The 26,984-nt window shown below is 42.6% G+C and overlaps 2 protein-coding genes across 6 annotated transcripts in view; one reads left to right on the top strand and one right to left on the bottom strand.

The window, feature by feature from the left end:
- Nucleotides 1-277: 277 nt before the first annotated feature.
- Nucleotides 278-26,984, bottom strand: part of LOC135494645 (DNA repair protein SWI5 homolog) — a 29,218-nt gene continuing 2,511 nt past the window's right edge. The window contains exons 1-13 of one of the 5 annotated variants that reach the window (XR_010448420.1): nt 19,255-19,420; nt 18,233-18,278; nt 17,860-17,984; nt 17,431-17,525; nt 17,099-17,177; nt 6,869-6,930; nt 6,259-6,676; nt 5,357-5,711; nt 4,743-4,954; nt 4,281-4,473; nt 3,857-3,963; nt 3,125-3,569; nt 278-2,432 (exon numbers count right to left, since the gene is read on the bottom strand). Coding sequence is in view for 2 of the 5 variants with exons in the window: in XM_064782800.1 (XP_064638870.1) it covers nt 17,113-17,177; nt 17,431-17,525; nt 17,860-17,984; nt 18,233-18,278; nt 19,255-19,307 (384 nt within the window). In the remaining 3 variants the exon portion in view is untranslated. Of the gene's footprint in view, nt 2,433-3,124; nt 3,570-3,856; nt 3,964-4,280; nt 4,474-4,742; nt 4,955-5,356; nt 5,712-6,258; nt 6,677-6,868; nt 6,931-15,536; nt 16,055-17,098; nt 17,178-17,430; nt 17,526-17,859; nt 17,985-18,232; nt 18,279-19,254; nt 19,421-24,287; nt 24,414-26,984 lie in introns of those variants that run through there. The other 4 variants (XR_010448422.1, XR_010448421.1, XM_064782800.1 and 1 more) reach the window with 4 other exon arrangements.
- Nucleotides 21,184-24,294, top strand: LOC135494644 (uncharacterized). The gene is made up of 3 exons (XM_064782799.1): nt 21,184-21,254; nt 22,699-22,793; nt 23,529-24,294. Exons 1-3 carry the CDS (start codon nt 21,185-21,187, stop codon nt 23,811-23,813), a joined length of 450 nt encoding a protein of 149 aa, XP_064638869.1. The 5' UTR covers nt 21,184; the 3' UTR covers nt 23,814-24,294.

Here is a 26,984-nt window from a genome sequence, read left to right as displayed (position 1 = left end):
TCATGCATTCACTTTGGAAACGCATTTTAAAATAGATGTTTTACCAAGTCTTTGCTGGATGTGCCATACCCCTTCACTAAGCGTACTCTGTCTGATCTAGATGTGGATTGACGTAGAGGTGACACTACTTTTTTTACTGTGAGGAGTGTCGAGGACTTCACTATAACCAAATTGCGACATATGTCTCTTAAAGAGAGGTCATCCAAACCCAAACCTTCAGAGTTTGGTCAATGAACCCGAACCCTTCCCCCTTGAAAAAAGTAAAAAATAATACAAGTCTGTTGATGAATTTTTTATTTCAGTCTGTACATTCCAAGAATTTATCAAGATTTTACAGAACAATATCAAAACAATGACACCACAGGGCAATTCATTCTCCAAAACAGCGATAATATGCAAGCATATTCTGAACAAAAACTATTTACATTTTTGAGTGGACGGCGCCTCACACTTCTATAACTGTGCAAAGAGCATGAGGGCAATTTAGAATGTAGGTACAAGGCAGGGGAAACCCGCAACCCATCATTTGGAACGATCGCTTTATGAGGAACTTGCCGGCAAAGCCAGTTTGATAGAGACAAAAGACAACTCCGAGTAAACAACACAATAAATAGTGTGAAATTCAAAATTTGTGAAATTCAAAATTTCTAAAATAAAGCAAAGAGCCATTGATACATGTAACACTTTTGGGACACATTGTTATACATGCCGTCTTGCACAGTCCGGTTGAAAACATCTAGGGCCGAATTTACGAAGGGTGTTTAAGAGTTAGACGCGTGTAAATTCTACATAATCAGTTTCAGGGCCTAATGCGGTTTTCATGAAGAAACCCTCCAAGGCCCTGACTCTGTCTATTCAGACATTAAACGCTGTTTTAAGCTAAACACCCTTTGTAAATTTGGCCCCTTATGTTTATGTTCATTTTGTTTGGGAAACCGTTTTCCACTGAATATCTACATAGTTTTTGATCAGGAAAAACATAAATTGAGTCGCATGCAGCGACAACCATTGTAAATGCAAGCAAGGTGAACTGCTGTGGTGTATTCAGGTCACAAACCTTGACCTCATTGATACGAAACAGCACGACATCGGTGAGTGGGTTATTTAAATAACAAAAGAACCAATTTCGTCATGATCAACAGGACCGTGCTGTGATCTCATTTGCATGACAAAAGGGGCCCCTCTAGATCAGGCGTTCAGATCAGTCTTCTCATCATGACAAAAGCGGTTGCTTTGGACGAGTTTAACAATAGAAGTAACTTTTTGAATTCACCTTTACATGTATTATGGCTTTTATATGTAAATTTCACATATTGTATCATTATACAAACAAACATAACAAATTAATACATAAAACGTCAGACATTGACGTTGGCGACAGCTTGCTTGACCCATTCTGTACCACAGGAAACTTCTTGATGGGGCAGTTGTTATCTTTATACCTCACAGGAAGAAACAAGATGAATCTTTCTGGACTAATTATCATGAAAAGACTGAGCTCCTCTTCCACTTGACCGCAAGGTCAGGAACCACATCAATTTGGAATGTTTTGGAAAAATTTCAATCAACAAAATATTTCAACGAAATCTCAAAATTTGGAAATGAATTTGCCCGATTCTTTTGCATTTGTTTTGGTCTTGGGGATAACCTTTGTTATCATATCATTGATGAAACCAAGAATGAAAGGCACCCGGATAATTACCGTGTTTAAGGAAATTTAAGATACTTGTATAAAATGGAGGCTAGAGTTTGAGTTTGCCTATTTCATATCTGTCCCAAATGGAGACCGGCACTATCAGGTCTCGGAAGCCGAATGGAATAAACGCAGGTATTCGTGGTACTGAATGGATCGAGAAAGTTCATAAGGCCTACGGTTCCATCAAAGACAACACATGTTCTGGTTGGCTGGGGTCGAACCAACCAGAATCACGTGGACCCCATGTCTCATTCGATGGGAAAATTGAAATATCTGATAATTTGGTGATTTCGGAGAAAAATGAAGTAAATTTTAACAGCTCGATATGGTGATTTCGGAGAAAAATGAAGTAAATGTTAACAGCTCGATAGTAAATTTAGACCTGGTACATCAGAACCTCGACTTATTTGGATCTGGTTCTGGTTCTTAATCAACAATCATCTAGGAGGAGTGACCGACGATGACTGATGGAAAGTCTTTTAAAGACCTTCCAAATGTGTTCAGACATTTTGTCACAGCCACAAAATGGAAGTAGGCTTTTTACCATCGGATGATATTGAGATTTGCAATGAAACCACCTTTCAATCAGATATTTCGATAAAATACAACGTATCCTTCTGCAGAGGCCTACAGGTAGCGAATATACAATACTACACCAGAGAAAGTCTGTTGCTAATGACTCCCATAGCGACAATCATTCAGGGGCCGAGGGTTCCACATCCATTGTGTCATCTTGCTGAAAAGAAAAACACATTATGTATCACAGACAGTGCAATAGATGAAAAGCTCAATGCCCACAGACCATTTCAGAGAGATTCACGCAAAGTAAGCCTGAAAATGGCTAGCACAAAAATTGGCGAAAATTTTGCTTATGCACGTTCTTGGTCATGCTTTATACGATTGGTACAAAGTTAGACTAGAGGTTTCGCATGAATAATACATTTCGTTTAACTACTGATTTGTTCTGTGTGTAATCAGCCTGCTGTTTTCTCATGAAATCGTCCATGTGAGCCTTGTTGCAATTGTACGTTTATCGAATGATTCACAGCTGTCTCAGCGTGACTTGTAATGCTAGAATTCACATTTCAAGATCAGAAGCTCGGTTGTTGGTGTTGCTAGCTTTCTGGAAGGCTGGAGATTACACGATATGTGGTATTCACCCAAATAGGCATGTTCTGATAATATCGAAATACTCTTATCTTCGGATCCGGAACTATAACACCAGACAATGAGAAGTCACTAGGCCCACCTTAATGGTGAATATTCATGACCCTAGCAAATGCCGAGAAAGGCATATCAGTCATACCTGGTCAAATAGCAGAACTTGAGGTCCAGGCCTAGGCTGGTCAGGTCGTTATTGGAAGTCTGGTTCAGAGTGGAGTTATCTGGTGTTATAGTTCGGAGATAGTGTATATCTGTTTGCATTACCCTCAAGATGTGCCCCCGTCGTCACATGGCATCAGTCGTAAAGAGATTCCTGAAGCATGCCGTCATCCAGTGCTTGTGAGATTGGTATCACGTCTCGTCAAATGAAGGGGTTAGAGGTACGCATCTTGTCCAAATCCTTCGTTTGTGGTTCAAATGAAGTACATAAATATAATCCACATTTTCAACAGTTCGATCTGAGCGAAGAAAATAAAATAGTCTAGCGATGGTCCGTGGCTTTCGCGAATCTTTCGTTTGCGATTCAATCTGAACTAAGAATTGTGTTTGCGTTTAAGAATACGATACGCGATGAAAACGTCTGTGCATATAAACACGTGTGTTATCGAGAGAGTCTGTTCCAGGATTGGTATGCGTACTGAGCCCCGGGATACCTCTTCCGTCCCCTGGATGTACAAGACTTTCATTATCCGTGCACGTCTGTGGACAACTGAAAATAGAAGTCCATTGCCAATCAGATGAAATTGGTCGGCGTATTCAAGTGCTTCTTGCAGACACTCCATAACTAACCTTTAGAATTTTTTAAGTTGGAAATGTATTTGATATCTTTGTTGTTATAACATACTGCAACATTACTCAGAGTATGGTGTTCATCTACTGGGTGGATGTAGAGGTGATCAATCGGAGGCTCGAATGGCACAAATTTTGCTTTCCTTTGGAAGGTCATGTCAGCTGGCCGTTTTAGGCTCTTGCACTCCGCCCTAAAGGCCAACTCACTTCTACTTAACCTCGTCATCTCAGGACAATTGCGGTCTTCCATTTGATTAGATCATAAATTCTGTTTCCATCCAGGACTGGGTGTGGTGGTGCAAACTCTCTGCAACCTACAAAAGTATCAAACCATTACAAATCTTCATACAGTGCGAGAAGTGTCTTCAAAATGAACATCGTCATTGGCAAAGAAGCCCATCTTAACAACTTATCATCTTTTCTGTTGAACCTGGCTGCAATTTCCATTTTCTTAAATGGGTGGACGGAGGTGTCTTTAAATAACCCCTTTAATTTGCAAGTTATCAGCTTTTGTCCAGACGTTATGTTATATATCTGCCGAGTTTAGAGCGTATATAGAGTCAGACAATCGCCCCACTGTTGTAATATAGGTATTGACTTGAAACATGTACATGTACGTTGTGATCCTTACCTCCACTTACAATGCACATCCTTGAGAGCGTCATTTCCAGCAGTTGGAGCGACGCCCTGGTCGTGGTGATGAATATCCTGTGACCTGGATGTGGTGATGCCGGCTCCAGACGAGGACTTTCACTTCTGTGTCATTTCCAGCAGTTCGAGCCGAGTGGTTCCCTTTTTCTGGTGTTACCCATCTTTTGGGAATACTGAAAAAAAGATTTGACACGTTTTTCTAAGTTTCCCCCACTGAAACCCTTTGTTGCACGTCTTTCGTTGTATTTTACCATTCCATACAACTGCGGTTTCATGGTGAGGGCTCTTCAGCCTTCGTCCCGACGTCGCTTGCTACAGTTTGCATGTTTAGAGCATTCTCATTATTTTCAAATGAAACTTTTCAAGGAGCTGATTACTCTGTGAGCAGATCAATCTTTGATTTTCAAGAGTCAAGAACAAATAAATAGGTTCTACTGCTTACCTGAAGTAACACTGCAGCATTCTCCATCGGCTGTCTGGCCGCTTACCTGAAGTAACACTGCAGCATTCTCCATCGGCTGTCTGGCTGCTTACCTGAAGTAACACTGCAGCATTCTCCATCGGCTGTCTGGCCGTTTGGAATCGATCAAAAGATAACGGCACAACCGCTTCCCTTGGCAGGATCGTGTCAGGTGGCCAGGCACGGCTGTTGTCCTGAAAGTCAAAGTCACGGCAGATATTTGAAGACGTCAAGACAATTTGTAAACAAGCTGTGCTGCATAGTATGGTATAGTGGATGCGCTTTCAAATTACGGGAAATGGCGGCCAACCAATTGAAGGGCTCAGTAGATCACTCGAATATCTGGCATCCAATAAAATGGTCCTAAGGGATTAATCCAAAATGAACGGTTCTAATGGTACCATTTTGCTTCCCTGGTCAAGGTCATGTCAGCCTACTCCTTCAAGCACCTACAGCTACACAGGCAGAAATTTCTATGAAGAATCTGTAAAGCTATATAGAAATGGTAAACACAAAATCTATATAGAATCTATATATATATTTTTGCCCGTGTATGCTCACTGTGATGAGAGCTAAATTCGCCTCTATCTACTCACCAAGTCCTTGTCGTGTTCAAACTGGGATCATGTTCAAACCTCTGTATAGTGGGGTCTGCGTCACGCTGGGCTCTCTGCGGTGTTCTTGGCTCTGCAAGATGGATCTTGCTTCGCACTGGTCTCCCGGATGCTCTTCCTGAAAAGAATCTTAACGATTTAAATCGCTCATAATTTTTAAAATTGGGTTCAAAAATAATGAAATGAAGTTACCCTAAATGCGGCACACATCTTGCTCGCGTCCGAATCCATCCCCAGACGTATGTCACGCCACGATCGTGCATCTTCAGCCCTCCTCAAGCATGCCCCATCGCACCGACCCTCTTCCTTCCATTCGGAGGTGGTCTTTCCGTCGATGCTGTAAATGGAAACGGATTCAGTGGGAAAAGATCTTACATGTATTGAATAAACCAGAAGTATTAAGGTAGCAGGAAGGGGTGGGCTTTGGTGGTTTCTGAGTGTGAGGGGGTACTATACTGTAGTGGCGTCTGCTATTGCGAACTGTGCTGCCTTTTAGAGACTAGGCATGATGCCAATTTTGCCGCTACGCGTCGCGTTGGGTCCTTGCGTCTAGGTGTCACAAGGTGAAGATCACTATGTTGTGACCAGGTAAGCGTACTAATTGTGATGACGTCATGCGCAATGCACATAATGGCTGTCGAAGGTATGACGTGAGATTACGTTGCTCACTTTGCATGGGTTGTTGCTGGAGGCTGGGAAGTAAGACGATTATCCCAATCATAAACAAGTCTCAAACAGTGCGGGAAATGTAACGATCTAACTGGAGTAGGATCTCGTATAATCTTTCAAATTTTTTTCTGGATGTTTCAATCATCTCAGTGGAGAATCGGTCAAAGAGCTAAAATTGCGCAAACATCAATGACTTAACAAAATGTGAATCTCACCTGTTTGTTGTGATATCATCTACTTCAGTGCCTGATCTTCTACGACTGCCGCCGGAGAGCATAGAGGGTTAACCCATCAAGTTAAGTGCGAGCCGTCTGATTAACGGCAAAGGCGAGTCCGGAGCCCGTCCCGGACTCCATCCCGCACCATGTCGTCAACTTTCTTAAGCCCTTCAACAGCGTAAGAGAGGGAAGGCCTATTTAATATAAAAACCTCTCTTTTTCGCGTTGAAATGGCAAAATGAACGAAGACGACACGCCCTCATGCTGAACCCCCCCTCAGTCGTGGAACCGAACGACAGGGTCCCCTAGGGGCGCCCGACAAGAGACACAAAGCGTACCGTGCTTTGGACTCCGCCACGTCGTCGGTCGGCTGCTTGGCACACGCCTTCCATACGGAGTCCGCGGAATGGACCTTCTGTAAATGGAATTGGAGAGTCAACATCACAACTAATGCAAAAGACACAGAAAACGCAAAAAAATACAGGACATAAATCAACCAAACACACAAACACGCACCCATACTCGTCCCCTCGACAACCTCCCACATCCCACGCCCCCCAAACCCTCTCCCCCAGCTAATCACACATACATATCACTCTATACATACCCTTCACCTCGCGATAGACATCATTCATGGTCGGTTGCATTGGAGAACTTGGCTTGGGGCATCTGCAATGATAAAAGTGATAGTAACGGTAACACGGGCTCTAGAAACTTGTTCCGAGTGAAAGGCCCAGAAGCTTACGGTGCGATTTTTGAGGTGTTCTTGACGAATTCGAACAAAATCATAAAAGAATTCGTCACGAAAACAAAGAATACCTCGTCGTCATTCGGGAGTGTTGCGGAACCTCACTAACGAGATCCAAAACCAACCGAAACTGTCTAAACCTCACGAACATGAAACGGCCAGGGGCCATTGTGCTCACCGTATACATCTTTTAGTAGGCAGGATCATGCTGAGTTTAGAGGTGAATATGGTGAATCAGGCATGAAGACTTTTTTTAGACGTGTATTGATGTCAAGTAATAAGACAGGGCAGTATATATAAGTTTATGATCCAACCAAAAATTGTCTATGACATCAACAAGATCAATATCGTGTGATTACTAAGAGTCCCTGCAATAAAAAATTCATCGAAAAAAAGTCATTAATAAGCGCGATATTGCACGTCCTACTTTTTCAGTTTTGACCCCCTGGTGGCCAAATCAAGAATCAGATCAGGCCAAAATTCGGTGTCAGAGATTATCTGATGTAGGGGGTTACATGTACCAACTTTCAAGTTCATAGCTTCAGCAGTTAAGAAACGTGCCATAGTTACACTCTAATGGCCAATTTACGCCATTTGACCTCTGTAACCTAGAAAAGGAGGTCAAATCCAAAAATCGTAGGACACGTGGTGTATCCTTGCTAGTCCCTGCCATAAAAATCTTATCGAAAACAATTCACTCAAATAAGCAAGATATTGCACTTCTTCCTTTTTCCATTATGGCCCCCTGGTGGCCGAATAAAGAATCAGATCAGGCCAAAATTCGGCATCAAAGGTTATCTGATGTAGGGGGTTATATGCACCAAGTTTCTAGTTCATAGCTTTACTGGTTAAGAAACGTGCCATAGTTTACACTCTAACGGCCAATTTACGCCATATGACCTCTGTGACCTTGAAAAGTAGGTCAAATTGAAAACCCGTAAGACATGTGATGTATTCTTCCTAAGAGTACCTACCATAAAAATTTTATCGAAAACAAGTCACTTATAAGCGAGATATCACACTTTTTAGATATCCACTTTTGGCCCCCTGGTGGCAAAGTTGAGGATCAGATCAAACTGAAATTCAGCACCAGAGGCTATGTGATATAGGGGGTTATATGTACTAAGTTTCAAGTTCATAGCTTTAGTGGTTAAGAAACGTGACATAGTTTACACTCTAACGGCCAATTTACGCCATATGACCTCTGTGAACTTGAAAAGTAGGTCAAATTAAAAACCCGTATGATATAAGATGTATATTTGCTATGAGTACCTACAAGACAAGTTTCATCGAAAACAAGTCACTAATAAGCGAGATATCACACTTTTTAGATATCGACATTTGGCCCCCTGGTGGCCCAGTTGAGTATCAGATCGGACCGAAATTCAGTGTCAGAGGTCACCTGACCTAGGGGGTGCCGTGTACAAAGTTTCAAGTTCATAGCCCTAGCGGTTAAGAAACGTGCCACTGTTTTTGAAATAGGATACGACGACGGACGACGGACACTGCGGTATTACATAGACTCCCCTACGGTGAGCCAAAAAGGACACGTGGAGTTCGGCCACGAAGTCTTTTCTGCAGCCAAACGAGGGGAAATATTTTGAATTGAAGGGGGGGGGGGGATAAATCTTTGGAGTAAGACGAAATTCAAAAACTGCTTGGCATACTGAAATGAAGCAGGAGTTCGCATGTGGCGAGGACTGGACAGGAATGATTCAGTGCGCAGCCGTCATTGGCTTCTTGGTTGTTGAGGAAAACGGCAAATTTCTTGGAAATCGGAATTCGGAATTGGATGTGTGCTCATTTAGAGAAGTGGAGGTTGGGATATGCCAGAGTTATGCCCAAGACCGAATCTGTCTTACCATTGCGTGGCGTGGCCTGTGCTTAGAAAACGTGGCGTGGCTTGTGCTCGTCGCGTCTGATCTTGAAGCTCCACGAGTCTTGAATGCGCAGTTTTTATTGGGAGCGTTGGTAACATCAGTTGAACGACTTACGTCATGTCATTAAATAATAGAATCGTTCCGTGCTCGTCATGGTCACTGCATTTGTTGTGCCAGCCTTATACGAGTGGATCATAGCATAATTTGTATATTTTGTACTGCTGATCTGGTCATAGTCAGGTTGGCACCAAGCTTTAGTAGGTTTCATGTGGTAAGGAAGCATGACATGTGGATGTTATAATACACTATCTACAGCCGATTCTGTCAACTACGGTGAACAAAAGTCAAAAGGATGATCTTGATTTAAAAGTAATTCAGTCGTGGACATCCGCTATTTGTGAAGAGGCTCGACAGTTCTGAAAGGAACAATGACTGGGAAAGGACATCGACATTTTTTTTTCGGGGCGGGACGACTAATTAAGTCGGGGGGACGACTTACGAAAACGAAACAAAACAAATTTGAAAAAAAAAATCTGTTTCATTTTCATTCCCCCCCCCCCCCCCCGAGATAATAAAAATGAAACAAAATTATTATTTTTTTAATTTTTCGTTTTTTCGTCCCCCCGACTTACTAGGGTGTTTTCGCACCGATACGCGAAACGCCTACGTGAACGTCTACTCACTGAAAATTGTGTACCTGTGACGTATACACATACGCGAGTGAAAGTCATTTCACGGATAACGTGCGGGCCTTCGTTAAAGCTCTATTATTCAGACGCGCGTTTTTGCTTATAAATGGCCTTTCATCGTGAATCGAATCCCGAAACTGTTACGTCAGTAGTTTATGCGCACTGTATGACGTAAACCACAGGCCTATAAAAGTGCGCGTCCTATTCGACCGTCCATTTCGCTGGATAGAGGTGAGTTCTGCACTTGTACGCCCATGGCCTATGCCCCATGGGTATTTCAAAGATGTGTCTGCCACGTTGTCTCTGTGTTGTCCGAATTTCCCCCCTTTCTTTCCTGTACACCGGCACCGTGGTGGCCCCGGGAAAATCTTCGTTTCTTGCCTATCCTTTCGGTGTTTATATTTCAAGCTCTTCAACCGAACAGGGGTGTATGGGTGCCCGGATTTATTTGCACCGCGACTCAAGCAATCTGGATATTAGGTAGACAGACTACATGCTATTAGTTTAGATACTTCATCCACACATGAGATGCCTGCAACCTTTATTTTGCTTTGTTTTCATTTCAGGAGCAATTATGAGTAAAAAATTCGTCCGTTTTTTTCCTGCGCTGGATATCGCAATGTTGCGGGAAGCTGTGGCGGTAGATGGTGATGCAAATAGATGGGAAACAATAGCAGCAGCTCTTAACACTTGGGTGAAAGAGAAAAAGAAGACCAAAGAAGTGGGGGACCATTTCGGTATGCTCACAGCAAGATGTGTAAAAGAGCGATGTGAGCGCCTGGTAAAGATGTTTAAAAAAGAGGAGCTAGACTCCATAAAATGGTAAGTATTTCCACTTTTTTAAAATGTTTGAACGCAAGGTTATTTTTCTGTCCATGCCTTGTCCAAAAATTAACTTAAAGATTAGACTTGGAGTTTACGTTGCCATAGCCCAACCTTCTAAGATCAGTTTCCGCCCCAATGGAACTTCTAACCAATTGCGTTGAGGAAAGATAATCAGTATTCACAGTGGTCATCATTCATAACGGATGGTCTAAACTTCGGGCCTATCGAGAGGAGGTTACTTGCCTGCGGTATTACAAAACCAGATCACATTTCACATTCTCCGCATAATGCGATGACTTTATGGTTAGGCCTACAAATTATGGCGTGTCCCAAAATATGTCCGCGCATGCTATTCTCTCCTACAGTATGATGTCCATGGTATTTTGGGCTAACATCCATTGTAAATTATCTCCTAACCAAAAAACTGTCAATTTGAAGTACTCGCCAACTTTAAACTAAAACAAGTTTCTGCTTTCTGTCAATATTCTATGCGCATGGAAGTGTTTTGTTGGGCCAAGTCATTAGTCCCAAAAAGCGGAGGCTCCTGACCAATCGGGTCGACTTTATTGATATGTTCAAGCTTCATTCGCCTTTTAGCTCTGGTACAGCTGAAGAGTACGATGAAAGAAAACAACTCCTGGGTGAAATGGTAACCATGGCTGATGAGCGGGAAGCTGCTAAAGCGTTACAAGCCGTAACGGATGCGCCATCAAAGGATGAAAAAGAAAAACAGTTGGAGGAAGCCGGAAAAGCGATTCGGCAAGCTGCAACAGAGGGCAAAACCAAAAGTATGTCTACGCTTGTATTTTATGTATGTATTGAGAGAAAGCAGAATACAAAACAAGGCCGCAAAACAGTTCCACAAATCTTGTGGTGTCAAGAAGTTAGTGAACCCTAAGTACTGCCGTGGACGATGTTAGTCATGTTTTAGCAGAGCGAATCTTCCAACCTCGTTCCAAGGGTATTTCCCGCTCGACGGGGTTGATGGTCGTTTACAATATGGCGAACTACCTGCCCATCTCGCCCCTTAAGCCCAGGGGACGAGGTGGCGAGCCTTCACGATCTTGTCAGTGTAAGAAAACTGAATGTTGAACGGGGGTAATAGCAGACTTCCAAAACGTTTACCCAACTTTTGGTCTCACCTCAAATACGGATGTCCTACCCCTCAAATAACTGGCCAAATATTAGTTATAAATACCAGGTTTAATCCTTATCAGGTTTAATCCTTATTTCAGGTGCGAAAAGGAGATCAACAACGTCTTTGACAGACTACCTCGCCGAAAAACTAGGCCAGGATGCAGAGATTAAAAATGAGGAAACTAAGTTAAAGAAGGAGGAATTGGAACTAAAGGAGGAGCTGAAATTGCAGGCAGCCAAGTTCGAAATGGAACGAAAGGAACGGGAGCAAAGATTGGAAATGGAGAAAGAAGAAAAACAAGGTATATATGCAGATGATGCGTGACTGCCTGGCGAAAAAGTTACTCAAGAGATCCATACAATTTCATGTACATGTAGAATGAAATGAAATTACATGCTTGCAACTAACAACGTTCATTGATTTTTTATTCTTTTTTAAGGGCTTACATGTATTTTACATATGATATATATTTACAAATCCAATGGCTTCCAGCAGCATTCTGGTGTTAAAGTATTCTTGACAATTCACATTACAATGTACATGTAGAAGTTGAGCCGGTGTAATAGAATCAGATGCCCCCTGATATTAAATGCCCTCAACAATAGAACACGGCACCACTCAATAGGCCTCCCGAGAGGCCAAGACCCTTAATCCGAAGACGAACAATGCAGGCGGGCATCAGGAAAGGGAGGGCATTTGATTCTATCACACCGGTCGCAAATACTCCTCGAGTGACGGTGGATTACACTGGAAGAACATGGATGTGGTGTTGCCATAAATACAGGTGTGGCAGTTTGTCAGGAGCGCTCCAACCAAATACATGTTTGCGACCGGCTGCAAAAAGACCTTTTAGGGTTTTTTTTTAAATCTAAAAAAGCAAATTCTTGCACTATGTTCCCGAACCCCCACTCTACACATTCCCTAACGCTCGACATGCCTCTGTTGAATTCAACTTGTTCCTCCGTCAAATTCGCTCCCTTGAACGGCTTTATCAGGCAGCGCCGAATAGGGTAGGCTGTGTCGCCATACAAGTAGTATGGATTTCCGTCCTGATCGGTAAAATCCAAGGCCTGCAACTGCGGCAAAAGCCCGCTCATTCGGAGCAAGGCACAATCATGTCTTCTTCCTTCAACTGGCCCAAACAAATTGCCAATCAGCCCATTGGGCAGCATGATCTATTGAAATTTGAGTGCATGAACTCTCTTATGGCCGTTGTAGCACACTCTCTGAAACTGTACCGGCCGACAGATGGGACGGACGGTTCCATCCAGGAATCCCCAGCAATGACTAAGTGGAGCACCCTTCGCCTCCACCGCCTCCGCATATGTCTGGATGTGCTGTGCATCAAGCCAAGGCTGGTCGAGGTTCGACAGGAGATGACCGAATGTTGTGCACAAGTGGTCAACCTGAAAATAAAACACCGGACAAGTTTTAGATATTTTTAACGCGGCTTGGGGTTGTATGGCCCATACAGTGTAAAATCCGTCGGTCATGCTAAATACATACACTAAGAATGAAAAAGGTTGACCTGGTGTTGTACGTGCTCTGGTGTCAGTCTCTTTTATATCGGCCACGAGGTGTCTTATATTATGTATATAGGAAGCATCTGTTAGACTAACAAGTTTGCAACATCAAAACATACCATGTAAGTAAAAATCAGCGATAGTGTACTTGCAGGCCTTCCGAACACCCCCTCCAGGTCACACAGACGGTTTGGATAAGCCAGCCGCCTCAGAAGAACACATGTAGCTTCAACACCCTAAAAAAGCAAATAATTGGTTAGAAGCCATTCCGACCTTTTCGATGTCCCTGTCCCTATGATAGCTTTGTTAGTGGTCATTCAGTAATGATACTCTTTAAGTGAAAACAGACTACAAAATACGGCATTGCTCCACTGATGGCTTTGCCGCTCTCATTCCTGAATGTGTGTCATGTTTAACAGCCAACTGAGTGTATGTTTGTCTAAGAACAGTGTCGGAAAATAGGCATGAAAGTACCGACTTACATTCGTTACTCCACGATTGCGGAGTACTATCTTGTCTGGAACTCTAAGAGCTTCGGCAAGTCTAAAGATCTCTTCCTTGGAAAACCGAAACATTGCCTTGTTTTCTCCGTCTGTTTGGTTTTCCAGGTCAAACAGCAGGGTTTCCGAGTTGTAGGTTGATCTCGACTTCTTGTTCTCAGCTGCTGCCAAAAGTAGCCCGTCGTCCTCAAGCACAACGGCAAGTTGCAGCACGTTTTCTATCGGCATGTTATACACAGCCATTTTCTTGCTACCAGTATGTCATGTATAATACATGAATGTGCAATTTCTCCTTGGGTCCGAGAATCGGACATCGTTATCAAAGAGTGCACGCCTTAATTGCGTAAGATGTTTAACATGAATGCCTATTCCCCACAAAAGAGCATACCGTTCAACTTTCACGTAAACGTACACGTACACGTACACGTACACGTACACGAGCGCTAGTGCGAAAACAAATAAACAGAACCTACGTGAACGCCTACGTGCGTGAACATAGGCGTTCACGTAGGCGTTTCGCGTGAGGTTGCGAAAACACCCTAATAAGACGTCCCGCCCCGAAAAAAATAATTCTGATGGCCTTTCCCGTTTCTACCGTACTTCTTGCCTCAAATCCCTATGTACTTTTATGCCACCACGGCTCAAGTCCCACTTTCCTTACGAGCTATTTTGGGTAGGTGTAACTGTGGACGAAAGTGTGGACGAAAGTGTGGACAGTGGCCCTCTAAGTTTGGTGGGCTGGCATTTCTTTGTGACATATATGTGAAATATATTTTGATGGGTGATTTTGATCAATGAGTGGACGGGCTTTTTTGCCCATTTTTTGAAGGTTTTCGAAGTGGCCTTTGACTTTGTGGACGGGGAAATGCGAGGTCTAGTGTCCAAATGTTGTCCAAAGAAAATTTTTTTGTACTTAGAAATTTTTTCATCCCTCAAGTCAGTTGAAAAGTTTTCAAAATCAAAAATATTTTGGGAGTGCAGTTTTTGGTGATGTAGGTGCATTTTGAGCAAAAAAATTTTTTTTGTAAAGAAAAAAATTTTGTACTTAAAATTTTTTTCATCTCTCAAGTTAGTTGAAAATTTTTCAAAAATTTCAAAATCAAAAATATTTTGGGACTGCACTTTTTGGTGATGTAGGTGCATTTTGAGGAACAAAAAAAAATTTTTTAAAGAAAAAAATTTTGTACTTGAAAACTTTTTCATCACTCAAGTCAGTTGAAGATTTTTCAAAAATTTCTAAATCAAAAATATTTTTGGACTATTGGTGATGTTGGTTCACTTTGAGCGAAAATTTTTTTTTTTTGTAGTGGACGTGGACGCTCTGCCGTCGTGTGGAATGGAGGGAAATATGTAAGCATGCTCTAAAATGCATTGTATGTTAGTTGGAAATGTGGTAACAGAATGAGAAATGATTTCTATTGGTCTGACTTAATTATTGCTTTGGGACCTTGGCTTGCTGGTGTCGGTAGCCAGACAGAGTGCTACGGTCCTTTCAGGTGCACCCATGCTGGCTGTGCCAAGTTCCTGTCCTATACACCTTTCCAGAAATGGGGCGCTGAGTGTCCGAAATAGTGATGTCATAAGGAGACACTAGGCCTTATGGTGTAGGGACAAAGGAGATAGTCATGGTTGACCAACACACTTGAATGCCTTTGATGACGGACAAGGGGGAAAAAGTTAGTTCCAATACAAGCCACCAATTTCGGGAAGCATGTATAGGCCTTCACGATGAAGAGCCTCCAACAAGTGCTGTTCAACACATCTGTTGAACCGGCACTGGTAAACAGACGAAATACAAGACATCGCTGATTGTAATATTCTAAACCTCGCATCCAGTTCAGTTTGGAAGCTTTTCACAAGCTGATCGATCTTCTGCTAGTGTGCTGTGTGATAAAGTGAAATGAAAAGAATCAAAGAAATAATAAAGGGATAAGTTTTGAATAAAATGAATTTAATAAACAAACAAAAGACTAATAAAGTGCTGTTGACAAGGCTATTCCGATAACACAGTAAACAAGCTAATCCAAAGCCACATTTCAATATAACATTATCATGTATCCACTGCTAATCATTATACACAGCCAAACTCAGAATACCGTACCCTACAATGACACAGAACAAGCAGTTTAACACCAACATCACTGTGGCTACAGTTTAACACCAAGATCTTTGTGGAGTTTAACACCAACATCACTATGGTTACTATTACAGTTTAGCGCCAATATCATTGTGGTTCCAGTTTATCATCAACATCACTGTGACCCTTACACTTAAATTGTCAGTTCACAATCATCTTGTCATGGGAACTGTGGTCTATTACTATTAGTCTAAATAATCTGAACACACATGGCTTCTCAAGATACAGTCATCCAGCAATCACATAAAGTCCATTTCAATGAGATTCCAGCTTGTTGTTGACTGCATCGAGGTAAGTGTTCATCTGCATTCCGGATAATGTACTTTACTTCTGTGCATTACCGGAGGAACATGCTGCTCCATGTGATCAATGTGCAATGAAATGAAACAAAAAGAAACAAAAAATCAAATAAATAATTGCAGACATACGTGTAGTGGCAGTGTACCAGTATATACCAACTGACCATGCAAAACAGATTTCACCTTTCTACTGTAAGCCGTGGTGTAATCTAACAAAAACACTTGGAATAACCTCAATTACATTGTCTGTCCAATTCGCCCTGACAGTGTTGAGCAGTTCAACTTATCTCACAATCTTTTCTTCTGCTTTCTGTTTGCAGATGTTTATGAACAGGAAGATCCCAGAGCGTGTTGTCTCAAATGATGGCTCAGCCAGGGCGAGCACCAGGGCAAGTGCAGGTAAACACCAGCTTGAATGAACATGAGCAGATGATCAGTCTTTTTGGCCATGAGTAGTACCGATACTAGTAATGCATGACTTCACAACACAAATGTTTCAGTAGCCCATGTCAATATTTGGAGCAAGTGCACCACAGAATAGAGAAGTGAACACTTTGGTCAAAGCTTTTAGAATCAATAATTTGTTTTCCACAACAAACCTTTAAAAAGTAGTATAATCTGTCATGTGAAGCAAGAATTTGATGTTTTGCCAAGACTACAGAACCGAGGGAAAAAGAAGGAATTAGCTCACAAACACACATGATCCTGTGTGCTCTTTGAGTTTTAGCCACAGAACAACAACAACCTCACAAGCGGAACAAGCCATAATAAAATACCTTTTACTTAGTTCTGAAAAGTTCTCTTTTCAATAAATTCACTTTGTATATCAAAAACTTGTATTCCAAGGCATATCTGTGATATCTAGATGTGCACTGTAGATGGTCCTTGAATCATACACTTCCACTTTTGAAAAATATTGCAATAATGATATATGTAAAACTCATAATGGAGTTGTTCTTTTTCTGGACACCAGTTTTCAGTTGCATGAAACCGGAACATTCATCATAACATACAAATACACAATGAATCACTTTGATCCAAATATTCTATGTTAATGATAGAAAATGTGAGAACCTGATGTAAGCTGAGCCTACTCACCATTGATATGGGCATCAGTCATCAAGATTGAGATGAAACCTTCCATACAGCTGCTTCGTGGTAACACCTTGTTGGAGAGCTATAACGAAGAAAAAAAACTTAATAAAAACAGCAATGGGGAAAATTCGAATTTTTCGTTGCGTTCTCCAAGACTCATCTTTTCTGCCAATTAAACCTTGGCCAATGTCCTTGATTTCGTCGTTTTCTCACCAATTCTGCCAAGCAAACCTACTCCAATGTCCTTGATTTCATTATATTCTCAGAGACTCACCTACTCTGCCAAGCAAACCTTGGCCAATGTCCTTGATTTCATTATATCATCAGAGACTCACCTATTCTGCCAATCAAAACTAGGCCAATGTCCTTGATTTCGTTGTATTCATGCAGCTTCTCAATGTGGATGACCAGCTCTTCTTCCTTTAGACCTCTGAAAATAAACTGAACCAATATTCCAACCATCATAGAACCTGGGGTTGGCATTCTCACCATTCTCGAGTGTTACACAAATTCACCCTCGCATTTAATTGTGGACAGATAAAGTGTTCAATAACTGACTTCAGACACCACCAGAGGAAGATGATATGGAAACCAAGCTGGCCTACTGGACACGCCTAACTGCCATCTTTGTTACAGCAACTACGCAGAGTTTTACATGGCCAATATAACAAAAGCTTGGAAAATGATCACGACCACCAATGCAGTCTCTGAATTTATTTTATGATGTTATACGCAAATGGTCACAAGTAGGCTACTATACTCACTCCTCACAAAGCTGGTTGATCTGTGCAGTGACATTCTTCTCTCTTTCTTCCAATGTCTTGATCTCAACAAGCACACTTTGTTTCTCATCAACCATCAGACTGCCATCAGACACCACATTTTGAACCTGGAGTTAATAGGCAATGAAAATCCTTCAATTAGATGAGCTTTTAGAAGGGAAGGAAAGAAGTCTCTCATCAACCATCAGACACCACTTTTCAAACCTGGAGTTAGGCAATGACAATCCTTCAATTAGATTCAGCTTTTAGAAGGGAAGGAAATATTTCAAAGTCTGTCTTGCACTGAGACAACAGAAAATTAGAAACCCCAGGCACACCAGGATGATAGTCAGTCACGTCAGTAAGGCCTACTCACCGGAGATTTGAAGGCCTGCCTTGATCTTCTCGATGACTGTTGTATTCTATAACATAAGAAAAGGAGAGAAATCAAACAATCTTTAACAGATGCTTTTAATTCACGTAGGTGAGAAAATGACCAGTGTTTTAGCTGTAGAAATCTTATTTATGAATATTTTTTCGCAAAATTTTCAGAATGGAGACATATTATGAATGATGTCTGTCCTTACAAACTCCAAAATGGCGGCCAAAATCCAAGTTGGCCGCCAATAATCTTGATGTTGATGGCCTCGAAAACTCAAGTCAACCTTCTGCAAGCCAAAGGAGATGGGCCTCTATTATACAATTTGATCATGATTGAAAGATCTCGAAATTAATCGATCCACGAGAAGAGGTGTAAAAGGTTTTTGAGTCATTTTTCGTGCGTGAAAATGCACTGACACGACGTCACTAGACCTAAAAATCCTGTTTCATGTTTTATATTGTATTGTAGGCAGCATCATTCATTGTAGGCCTAGGCCTACTAGTACATGTACATAGCTAGCCTATGGCTAGGTCGGTATAGGCCTTTGGCCTTTCGAAGAAGATGAATCTTCGCAGAAACTGATCAAATGCGCACACTCAGAACACGTCAGAAGGCCTTTGCCGAATTCGGACAATGCCCGGAGACACGGCGATCCTTTGTTCATTACATTACACAGTTTAAGTTGAAAGTACTGAAAGTTGATTGAAACGCCAAAACAAACTTCATCGAATTCATTCATCTAATACTATCTAAACGTTGTGGCGTATTAATTGCACATTTACCGCCATCCATGGGCATTCCAGCCACTGTCGATGGCGCAGACGAGTGTTTACAGTATAGATATGTGTATTATGTACACTGTGTGTAACATACCAGCCATGCAATGTAATACACACCGTACTAACTACGGTTTCCATGTGATATAGAATTAGAAGACGTGGCCTACCCCATCGACCATGTCGACAGTGCCTGCAAGTGCCCATGGAGCCCCACCAATAATTTGATGATTCACTCACCTTGAAATAGGTGTTTTATTAAGCGTGTTCGTCATTACTTCATTATTCTTCATTTTGTAGCATACTCAGCAAGATAACTTAACTAGACAAAAGAACCATTTCTATCCCAACACTTTGATTTTCATAATTCCCTCGTCGAAAGTGTAGTTCCATTTTAACCGCTTCACTCTTGTCGCCGGCCGCGAATCATGAGCCGTGCGCAAATAGTCCAATCAAAATTGTTCCAAAAAGGTATTATATTGCTCGAATTTGTGAATTCTTGAAGTTGGAATATTAGTTTTTTAACATTTTAACATTTTGAAGGCCAGGCACGGACATGTGATATGTCCGTGATGGCCAAACATGACCGAATGAAGGTGATAGCAACAGAGTGTACGGGGTGCTCAGATTGTAAAAGGTTATAGCCAGGCAATAACAAGTTACTTATTAATAATAAGTAACTTGTTAAATTGTTTCTCTTCCCTTGGAGTTGTGTTAGGAGTTACAAAATACAATTGTTTTCATAATCTAAATGTGACACAGAATCAATGGCTTTCAATGGACGGCGCGTTATGAAAATCAAATACTTCGAGCTATAATTCTTGCGAACGCGACAAAAGTAAAAATCGTGATGGCCAAATCTTGGGTCTAATCGGAGCAGGGTTTGTTATGTCTTTATCCTTTTTCCCTTCTCATACCTCCTTTCCTCCCATTACGGACCTAGAAATGTGCGCCATTTAAAGATCTTGCTGGACGTAAGGAGTGGGACACTACAGTATTCATCACAATCATTCCCATTAGTGATGAATAAAGTAACACGAAAACGGGTTTAAAGCCAGTTCGGTTTATGTAAATAAGACATTTAGTCAAATGAATCGTGTTAGCACCGGTTCAACTCCTTGAATCGGATACTGGTCTTGTCCGACAAGAATAACAACACACACACGCAATCACCTGGTGAATGGGCCATCAGTTATGGACTTGTTGACCTCGACAGCTTTAAAGGGAGGATATAGGCAGGAGCTAGGTGGGCAAAGAGATGCAGCATACACACGCAATCAACTAGTGAATGGGACATCAGCCTTGTTGGCCGTGAATGATGATCCTCGTAAAAGATGTGACATTCGAATGTAGTGAATTTGGAGTGAAAAGTTTGAGCATGAAGGGGGACAGGCTACCAGAAAAGATGAATGAACAACTCGTCTACTCTAACTTATGTCATATACACAAGCGCCTACGCTTGGCCCCAGCGTTTATATTAAATCGTCAACATCTTCTAAAAACCATGAATGGAATACATTGCCGAACTGAAGTTATTGCAAGGGAGTCGCCGACTTAGTCGGCAACACCTATGCATGCAGAAGCGTTTTCGAAGTGTCAGCTTGCTCAAGACTACACGTGAAAGCCGCAATTTAACCGAACAACTGAGATACCAAAATCACGAGACGGGCATTAATGAATAACATCAATCGAAGAGATATATCGACAGACTTCTCGATGGTGTGCCTAATTGCACTGATTCACCTCACCATGCCTTGGTGGAGACCCCGGGGAATCCGAGCTGTCTTTTATTCGTTTTCGCAATGAACATGTGATATCAAATATAAAAAAATTATTAGAGAATATTAGTGGAAAGGATATGCCAGGACATTTTGTCCATTCGAGTTGTTTCCGATTCCAGGATTCAAGTAAAATGAAACAGAACGCCAGGGTAAATAAGCTGGAACAAATTGTTGACTTGAGCGCTTACCCACTGGGGGGCACTAGCCCTAAAGAAAACAAAGGGCACACGTTGCGATTATGATGATGACAGGAACTTCAGATGACCGGATTTTCTTTAGTGACTTATTTGTTTAGTTACAATATAAGCTGGGAATTCTTCCCATTATGCCACTTTATGAAAATCTGCGCTGCTGGAAAACGGATAGATTCCATCTTAAAGTGGAAAGGAATGACGAAGGTGGCAGGTTATTCGGTCTCGTTATTTTATATCCTTGTCATCCTCGGATCGTTTTCAAATGGTAGGTGCTTTATCTTTCATATCAGCAAACTGCCTAGCCTCCCTGCGCCTCGCCCAGGTGTCAGCCAATCTCCCTCGCATTCCTGCGCCTCGCCCAGGTGTCAGCCAATCTCCCTAGCCTCCCTTTGCCTTGCCCAAGTGTCCGCCAATCTCCCTAGCCTTCCTGCGCCTCGCCCAGCAGTCAGCCAATCTCCCTAGCCTCCCTTTGCCTTGCCCAAGTGTCCGCCAATCTCCCTAGCCTTCCTGCGCCTCGCCCAGCAGTCAGCCAATGTCTTTAGCCCCCAGTGCCCCGCCTAGGTGTCAGCCAAACTGCCTAGACTCCCTGCGCCTCGCCCAGGTGTTAGCCAATCTCCCTAGTTTTCCTGCGCCTCGCCCAGGTGTCAGCCAAACTGCCTAGACTCCCTGCGCCTCGCCCAGATGTTAGCCAAACTCCCTAGCCTCCCTGCGCCTCGCCCAGGTGTCAGCCAAACTGCCTAGACTCCCTGCGCCTCGCCCAGGTGTTAGCCAATCTCCCTAGCCTTCCTGCGCCTCGCCCAGGTGTGAGACAATCTCCCTAGCCTTCCTGCGCCTCGCCCAGGTGTTAGACAATCTCCCTAGCCTCCCTGCGCCTCGCCCAGGTGTTAGACAATCTCCCTAGCCTCCCTGCGCCTCGCCCAGGTGTTAGACAATCTCCCTAGCCTTCCTGCGCCTCGCCCAGGTGTTAGACAATCTCCCTAGCCTTCCTGCGCCTTGCCCAGGTGTCAGCAAAACTCCCTAGCCTTCCTGCGCCTCGCCCAGGTGTCAGCAAAACTCCCTAGCCTCCCTCCGCCTTGCCAAAGTGTCAGGCAATCTCCCTAGCCTTCCTGCGCCTTGCCCAGGTGTCAGCCTATCTCCCCAGCCTTCCTCCGCCTTGCCCAGGTGTCGGCCAATCTCCCCAGCCTTCCTCCGCCTCGCCCAGCAGTCAGCCAATGTCTCTAGCTCCCATTGCCTGACCCAGGTGTCGGCCAAACTGCATAGCCTCCCTGCGACTCGCCCAGGTGTCAGCTAATGCCCCTAGCCCCCTATGCCCTGCCCAGGTGTCAGTCAATCTCCCTCGCCCCTCTCCGCGTCGCCAAGGTGTCAGTCAATCTCCCTACCCACCCCTTGTGCCTCGCTCAGGTATCAGGCAAACCGTCGGTTGTATTTGATAAGGGCAAACATTGGTCCCGACAGTATAAACATAATATCGGTTTATGAGGAGAGACATCGTCCAGTCAGTACCGAGACATCTATATGTTGTACTTTATAAGTTCTGTGCAAAACAACAGACATGACATACTTGTATGTAGTATCGTCTTCCGAACCTTAGCCGGTGACACGAACACTACAACGTCAGAACAAGAATGTCCTCATTGCATACAGTATGTCTTCACTAGTAATATTGTCTTCATTGAAGACTTCACTCATTATGCAACCTCACTTTGCAGACGTGAGTAGCTTACTTTGTATGGAAGGGTCGTTGAAGGATATGGTCAACAGCTCTCCAAAGGCTGGGGGCACCCAGTGTGCTGGTGTCTGCGTGGTAGGTATGCTATCCTATAAGCGAATTTATAATTCTTGAACTAATGTAGCCCTGATTCTGTGTAGGTGGCGCTGGCCCGGTTCACCACCAGGACATCGGCCCAGGTTCACTTATAAGGGGCACTAGCATCGATATCTTCCCCTTTTGTGTTGCCGGGTGTCATACAAAGAAACCTCCTTGCTTTTTGGATAAACCGTACGAAAGATTATTAAAAAAACTGGATACTTGTTCGAAGAGAGCAGTTTTTCGCCACGCCCAAGGTAAGAGTAAAAGGAACACGGGAGTTGAGCCGTCAGTGTGGGTCAAGTTGACAAGGCGGTAATTAGTGTCCAGTGAGGTGATATGATTTACATGTGTAGTTAACATGAAACCTTTGCCCAGGAGCCTTTGCTAGTCAAACCGAACCGCAAAAAAATTCATTATTATCCCCCCAATTTTGAGATGATCCCTATTCTAATCTAGTTTCGGGCTACACGCATTGTGCAGCACATGATCACAAGAATTTACCACCACCCGACCTAATCATTATACAACCACGTGACAATCTTCATTGCAATTGGTGAAAGAGGATTGGAACCATACTGAACTGCCAGCGGTATTGCCTCAGTTACCTCCGCCCATATTGTCTGTAAAAGCTTAGCAATGTCAATACATTGAGAGTGATTGAAACCAGCCTGTCGCGAAACCGCATGTGGAAGTCATTAGATGCCGATTTTTTTCAATTTTTCTTTTCAGACAGAGAAACGAAATGGCGACAGCTTCGTGACATTAAAATGTGCTGCTGATAGGGACTACTGCGAGACAGAGTTAGGGATACAATCATGTGTACCGTGTGCGCAAGACTTATGTAACATGCCAGGCTCCCTCACCACCGAGCTAACGACGACGAATGCAGCACAAACGACGACGGTATCTGTGTCAGGAACTCCTACACAAGGAGTAGAATCAGCGTTAGCCAATAAGACGATCTGGAGAGCATGGTTGTGGTGCTTTATTTCTATCTTAGAACTGTTTTCATAGAGTATGATCATCAGCTCAAACCAGGTAAAAGAGGCACCGTTTCTGTAAGAGCTGGACCATTAAGACATCCTAGGAGAGAAAGAGAGATTAGGCTGACATGTCCGATGTCAAGTCAGTCTGGCCCCCTGCGACGAAATTGTTCTTACAATACAGTGCATTAACAAAACTTTAAACCAATCAGGAGGAAGTAAATATGTAGATCCATAAACAGTACTGTTACAGTATGTAGGCTAGGGCTCTGTACATGTACATGATGAAGTGTTGTTTTGTAAACAAGTATACTCGGCGAGAAGACGAAGGCTGTTGCCGTCACTGTTGTCACATGATATTTGGGGGCAATAACCAAATATGAGTGTATGAGGGAGACACTGTCATAGTGTGACTATACTGTGGCCTGGTTATGGCATTGCCTGTAAATATGGTCACATTTGCACTGACCAATATTTGTGTGCAGTTCGCATTAGTGCAACAAACCTTTTGAACTTGCTCTGGATATAATAGACAAGCTGATTTACACTTGCAGGCCTTCAGCTCTTCCTCCTTCTCAGACTTCAGTTGGAAGAGGTTGGCTTCTTGCTTGCCGTGCACTGTCAGGATGGGCTGCAATTAGACAGATGGCAATGGAGACAACTGATCTCAGGATATACCCTAGTTACAAGTGCAAATGAAATACCAATGGCTTTAAAAGATGCTGCCTCAATTTGATAGCTGGTGCTCTCCAACCATTTCAATATTCAAATGGTGGTCTTGTCTGCAATGTCAGGAAGGACAGCTCTAAGCCTGTGGTAAGCTAAGTGTAGTGGATGTCCAAGCAAGTCTCAATATACTGAATTCTTTTTATTTAAATTATCCAATTATACAATTTAATTACAGGTATTGCACATACATAGTTTTATTTAGTGACATGGTGGAAAATATAACATCACTCCTCATAACTGTCCAAGCCACTCTTCGGGTGAAAGCTTAATGATTAGATACAAAGCTAGCAATTCCATCTTTAAAGAGAGATCGAGTGCTGCCAAATGCTTTGTAGTTCAGTTCTTGTTAGCCTACAGCTGATAACATCTCATCATCATAATCAAGCAACACAACCAAGATATAAATCTGTTGATCAACAATAAGCTGTGACATTGGGCTTAACATCACTGTGTGCACAATGGTGCTCTAATTCACGGTAAAATGAGACGTTTTATCGAATATGGACAAACATGCCTTTGACCCATTTTTCAACAAGTGCATTTCTGTCAGAAATGCCCACACCGACTTGGACAATTATGTTGGAGTACATCGATTTCATCAAAGCACAACTGGCTAAGCATTCCAATGAAGTGCAGACTCAAGACCACATCTGACCTTCAAGTCCACCTCAAAGTTTGCTCATAGCATTCAGAGTTCGTGCCTTTTGGTTGCACTTTTCAGAAAGGCACTCGCAAACAGCACAGGCTATAAGTCAGAAACTTGAATCTGAAGAAAGTTTTCTCAGGTGCATACTCCTTTTTGATGCGGAGATGCTTGGAAATAGCATCAACAACCTTTTTAATTGAAACAAATCTGATGCAGGCGCTGAAACACAGCGCGAAAAATCCTGGCTCCATGCCTGTTGCAGTGCGGGAGAATCGAAATGTTCACAAAAAATGCCAAGCGCTTGAGTGTGGGAGAGTTGGAACAGACAGCTTTAAAAACTATACGGGGTAATCATCGATGAAAGTTGTTGATACATTCTAAAAGATGATTTCATTACGCAGAGCACAGTCATATTCCAGACATTTAGCATGGTCATCCTTTAATGTCGGTCTATAAATAACAACATCTGCTCCTGCATCTTCAACAGCAGCTATTTAACCGTTTAACAAAACAATCGAAACACAAATTTGGAAGAGTTACAATAACAACAGGAAACCACCCCCTTCAAATTCACACATGTTCACACATTATGCACATGGCAATGTACAGTGGACTTTGTAAGGGAAGTTGACATTACGGTCACAAATGCTAGTGATATGGGCATAAAATACATCACGTTATGAACCTCAACATCATTGCTCTATGATTCTGAGGACTACGTGGTTCAAGTGGTGGCTGTCAAGAGTTGAAGTTACCGCACTCCATCACGACTACAAAACTCCTCTTTAACATTTTTACATCCAGAATTTCTTTCTCAGTCAGCTGATAATATCACTTATATCAAGAGAGGAGAGGCATCATCTTGAAATTGAAGGAGACTGTCTGAACAAAGTTCACAAACAATATTCTAGACGCTATTCGGACTGGTAAATTATAGTGCCTATCATCACCACCAGGTGTATAACCAGTAGGACTATAGTTCCCAGAATGCAATAACAACTTTTTTCACATTCTAAAACAATCGCAATCAAAAAAGCCAATTACAAGTTCCACCTTTAGATCCTACAACACAGTATGAGTGGGGTGAGTACAATAGGTTGAAGCCTCAAAAGACAGTCACTGCCCCTGTTTCAACCTGTGTGCAGCAGTGCTCCCTGTCTACAGTAAACAGTCACCATCCCTGTTTCAACAAGCTGGTAGTAGAACTCCCTGTTTACATGGCCAGCTTCAGCTGTAATCAAATAGACTGGCTGCAACACCTATCTTCTACATATGGGAGACCCTGACATATCAGTAAAATGAACCTTCCACACACTACTAATCTATGACAGCTGGCTGGAAAACCAAACTTCTGATAAAACAAAGGTTACGTTTAGCAAAAACAAAACATATGAAATATTGTAACATTTGGCATAAACCATTGAGTCATTGACAAAGACAAGACAACCTAAAACATTGTAAAAACGACCACAATGACAGATGTTGGACTAAACCTACAATTCCCATTTGATGGTTGAATAGAATTTTAGTCAAAGATGTATTAATCATTCTTCGATCTGACATCTGGCAATAACACCAGACGTGAATGTGGATAGAATAACAAATCCAACTCCATCTGACCCGAGGGGAAAATACCCTTTACTCTTGTACCAATTGCAGGAGCTCGAGGCATGTTTGATTCAGGGATAAAAACATTCCTTGTTCAAGCGTGAATAGTTTCGATCTACTGCGAGAAAGATGACGCCTCTATTGGTGACTCAGAGTAACATAAAGCTGACATACCTGCCTCCTGCCTATGAACTCCCTTCGAAGGACTACCCAATTAAA

The sequence above is a fragment of the Lineus longissimus genome, chromosome 10, assembly GCF_910592395.1.
Source record: "Lineus longissimus chromosome 10, tnLinLong1.2, whole genome shotgun sequence".
NCBI classification, from domain to species: domain Eukaryota; kingdom Metazoa; phylum Nemertea; class Pilidiophora; order Heteronemertea; family Lineidae; genus Lineus; species Lineus longissimus.
This window is presented reverse-complemented; position numbering and strand designations above follow the sequence as displayed.

What these genes read in the sequence shown, in the direction of transcription:
- LOC135494644 (XM_064782799.1), top strand. Translation starts at nt 21,185, where the DNA reads ATGACGAAGGTGGCAGGTTATTCGGTCTCGTTATTTTATATCCTTGTC. An exon ending in CCTCGGATCGTTTTCAAATG is followed by an intron (nt 21,255 to 22,698) that starts GTAGGTGCTTTA and finishes CTCACTTTGCAG; the next exon opens with ACGTGAGTAGCTTACTTTGT. An exon ending in AGTGTGCTGGTGTCTGCGTG is followed by an intron (nt 22,794 to 23,528) that starts GTAGGTATGCTA and finishes TTTTCTTTTCAG; the next exon opens with ACAGAGAAACGAAATGGCGA.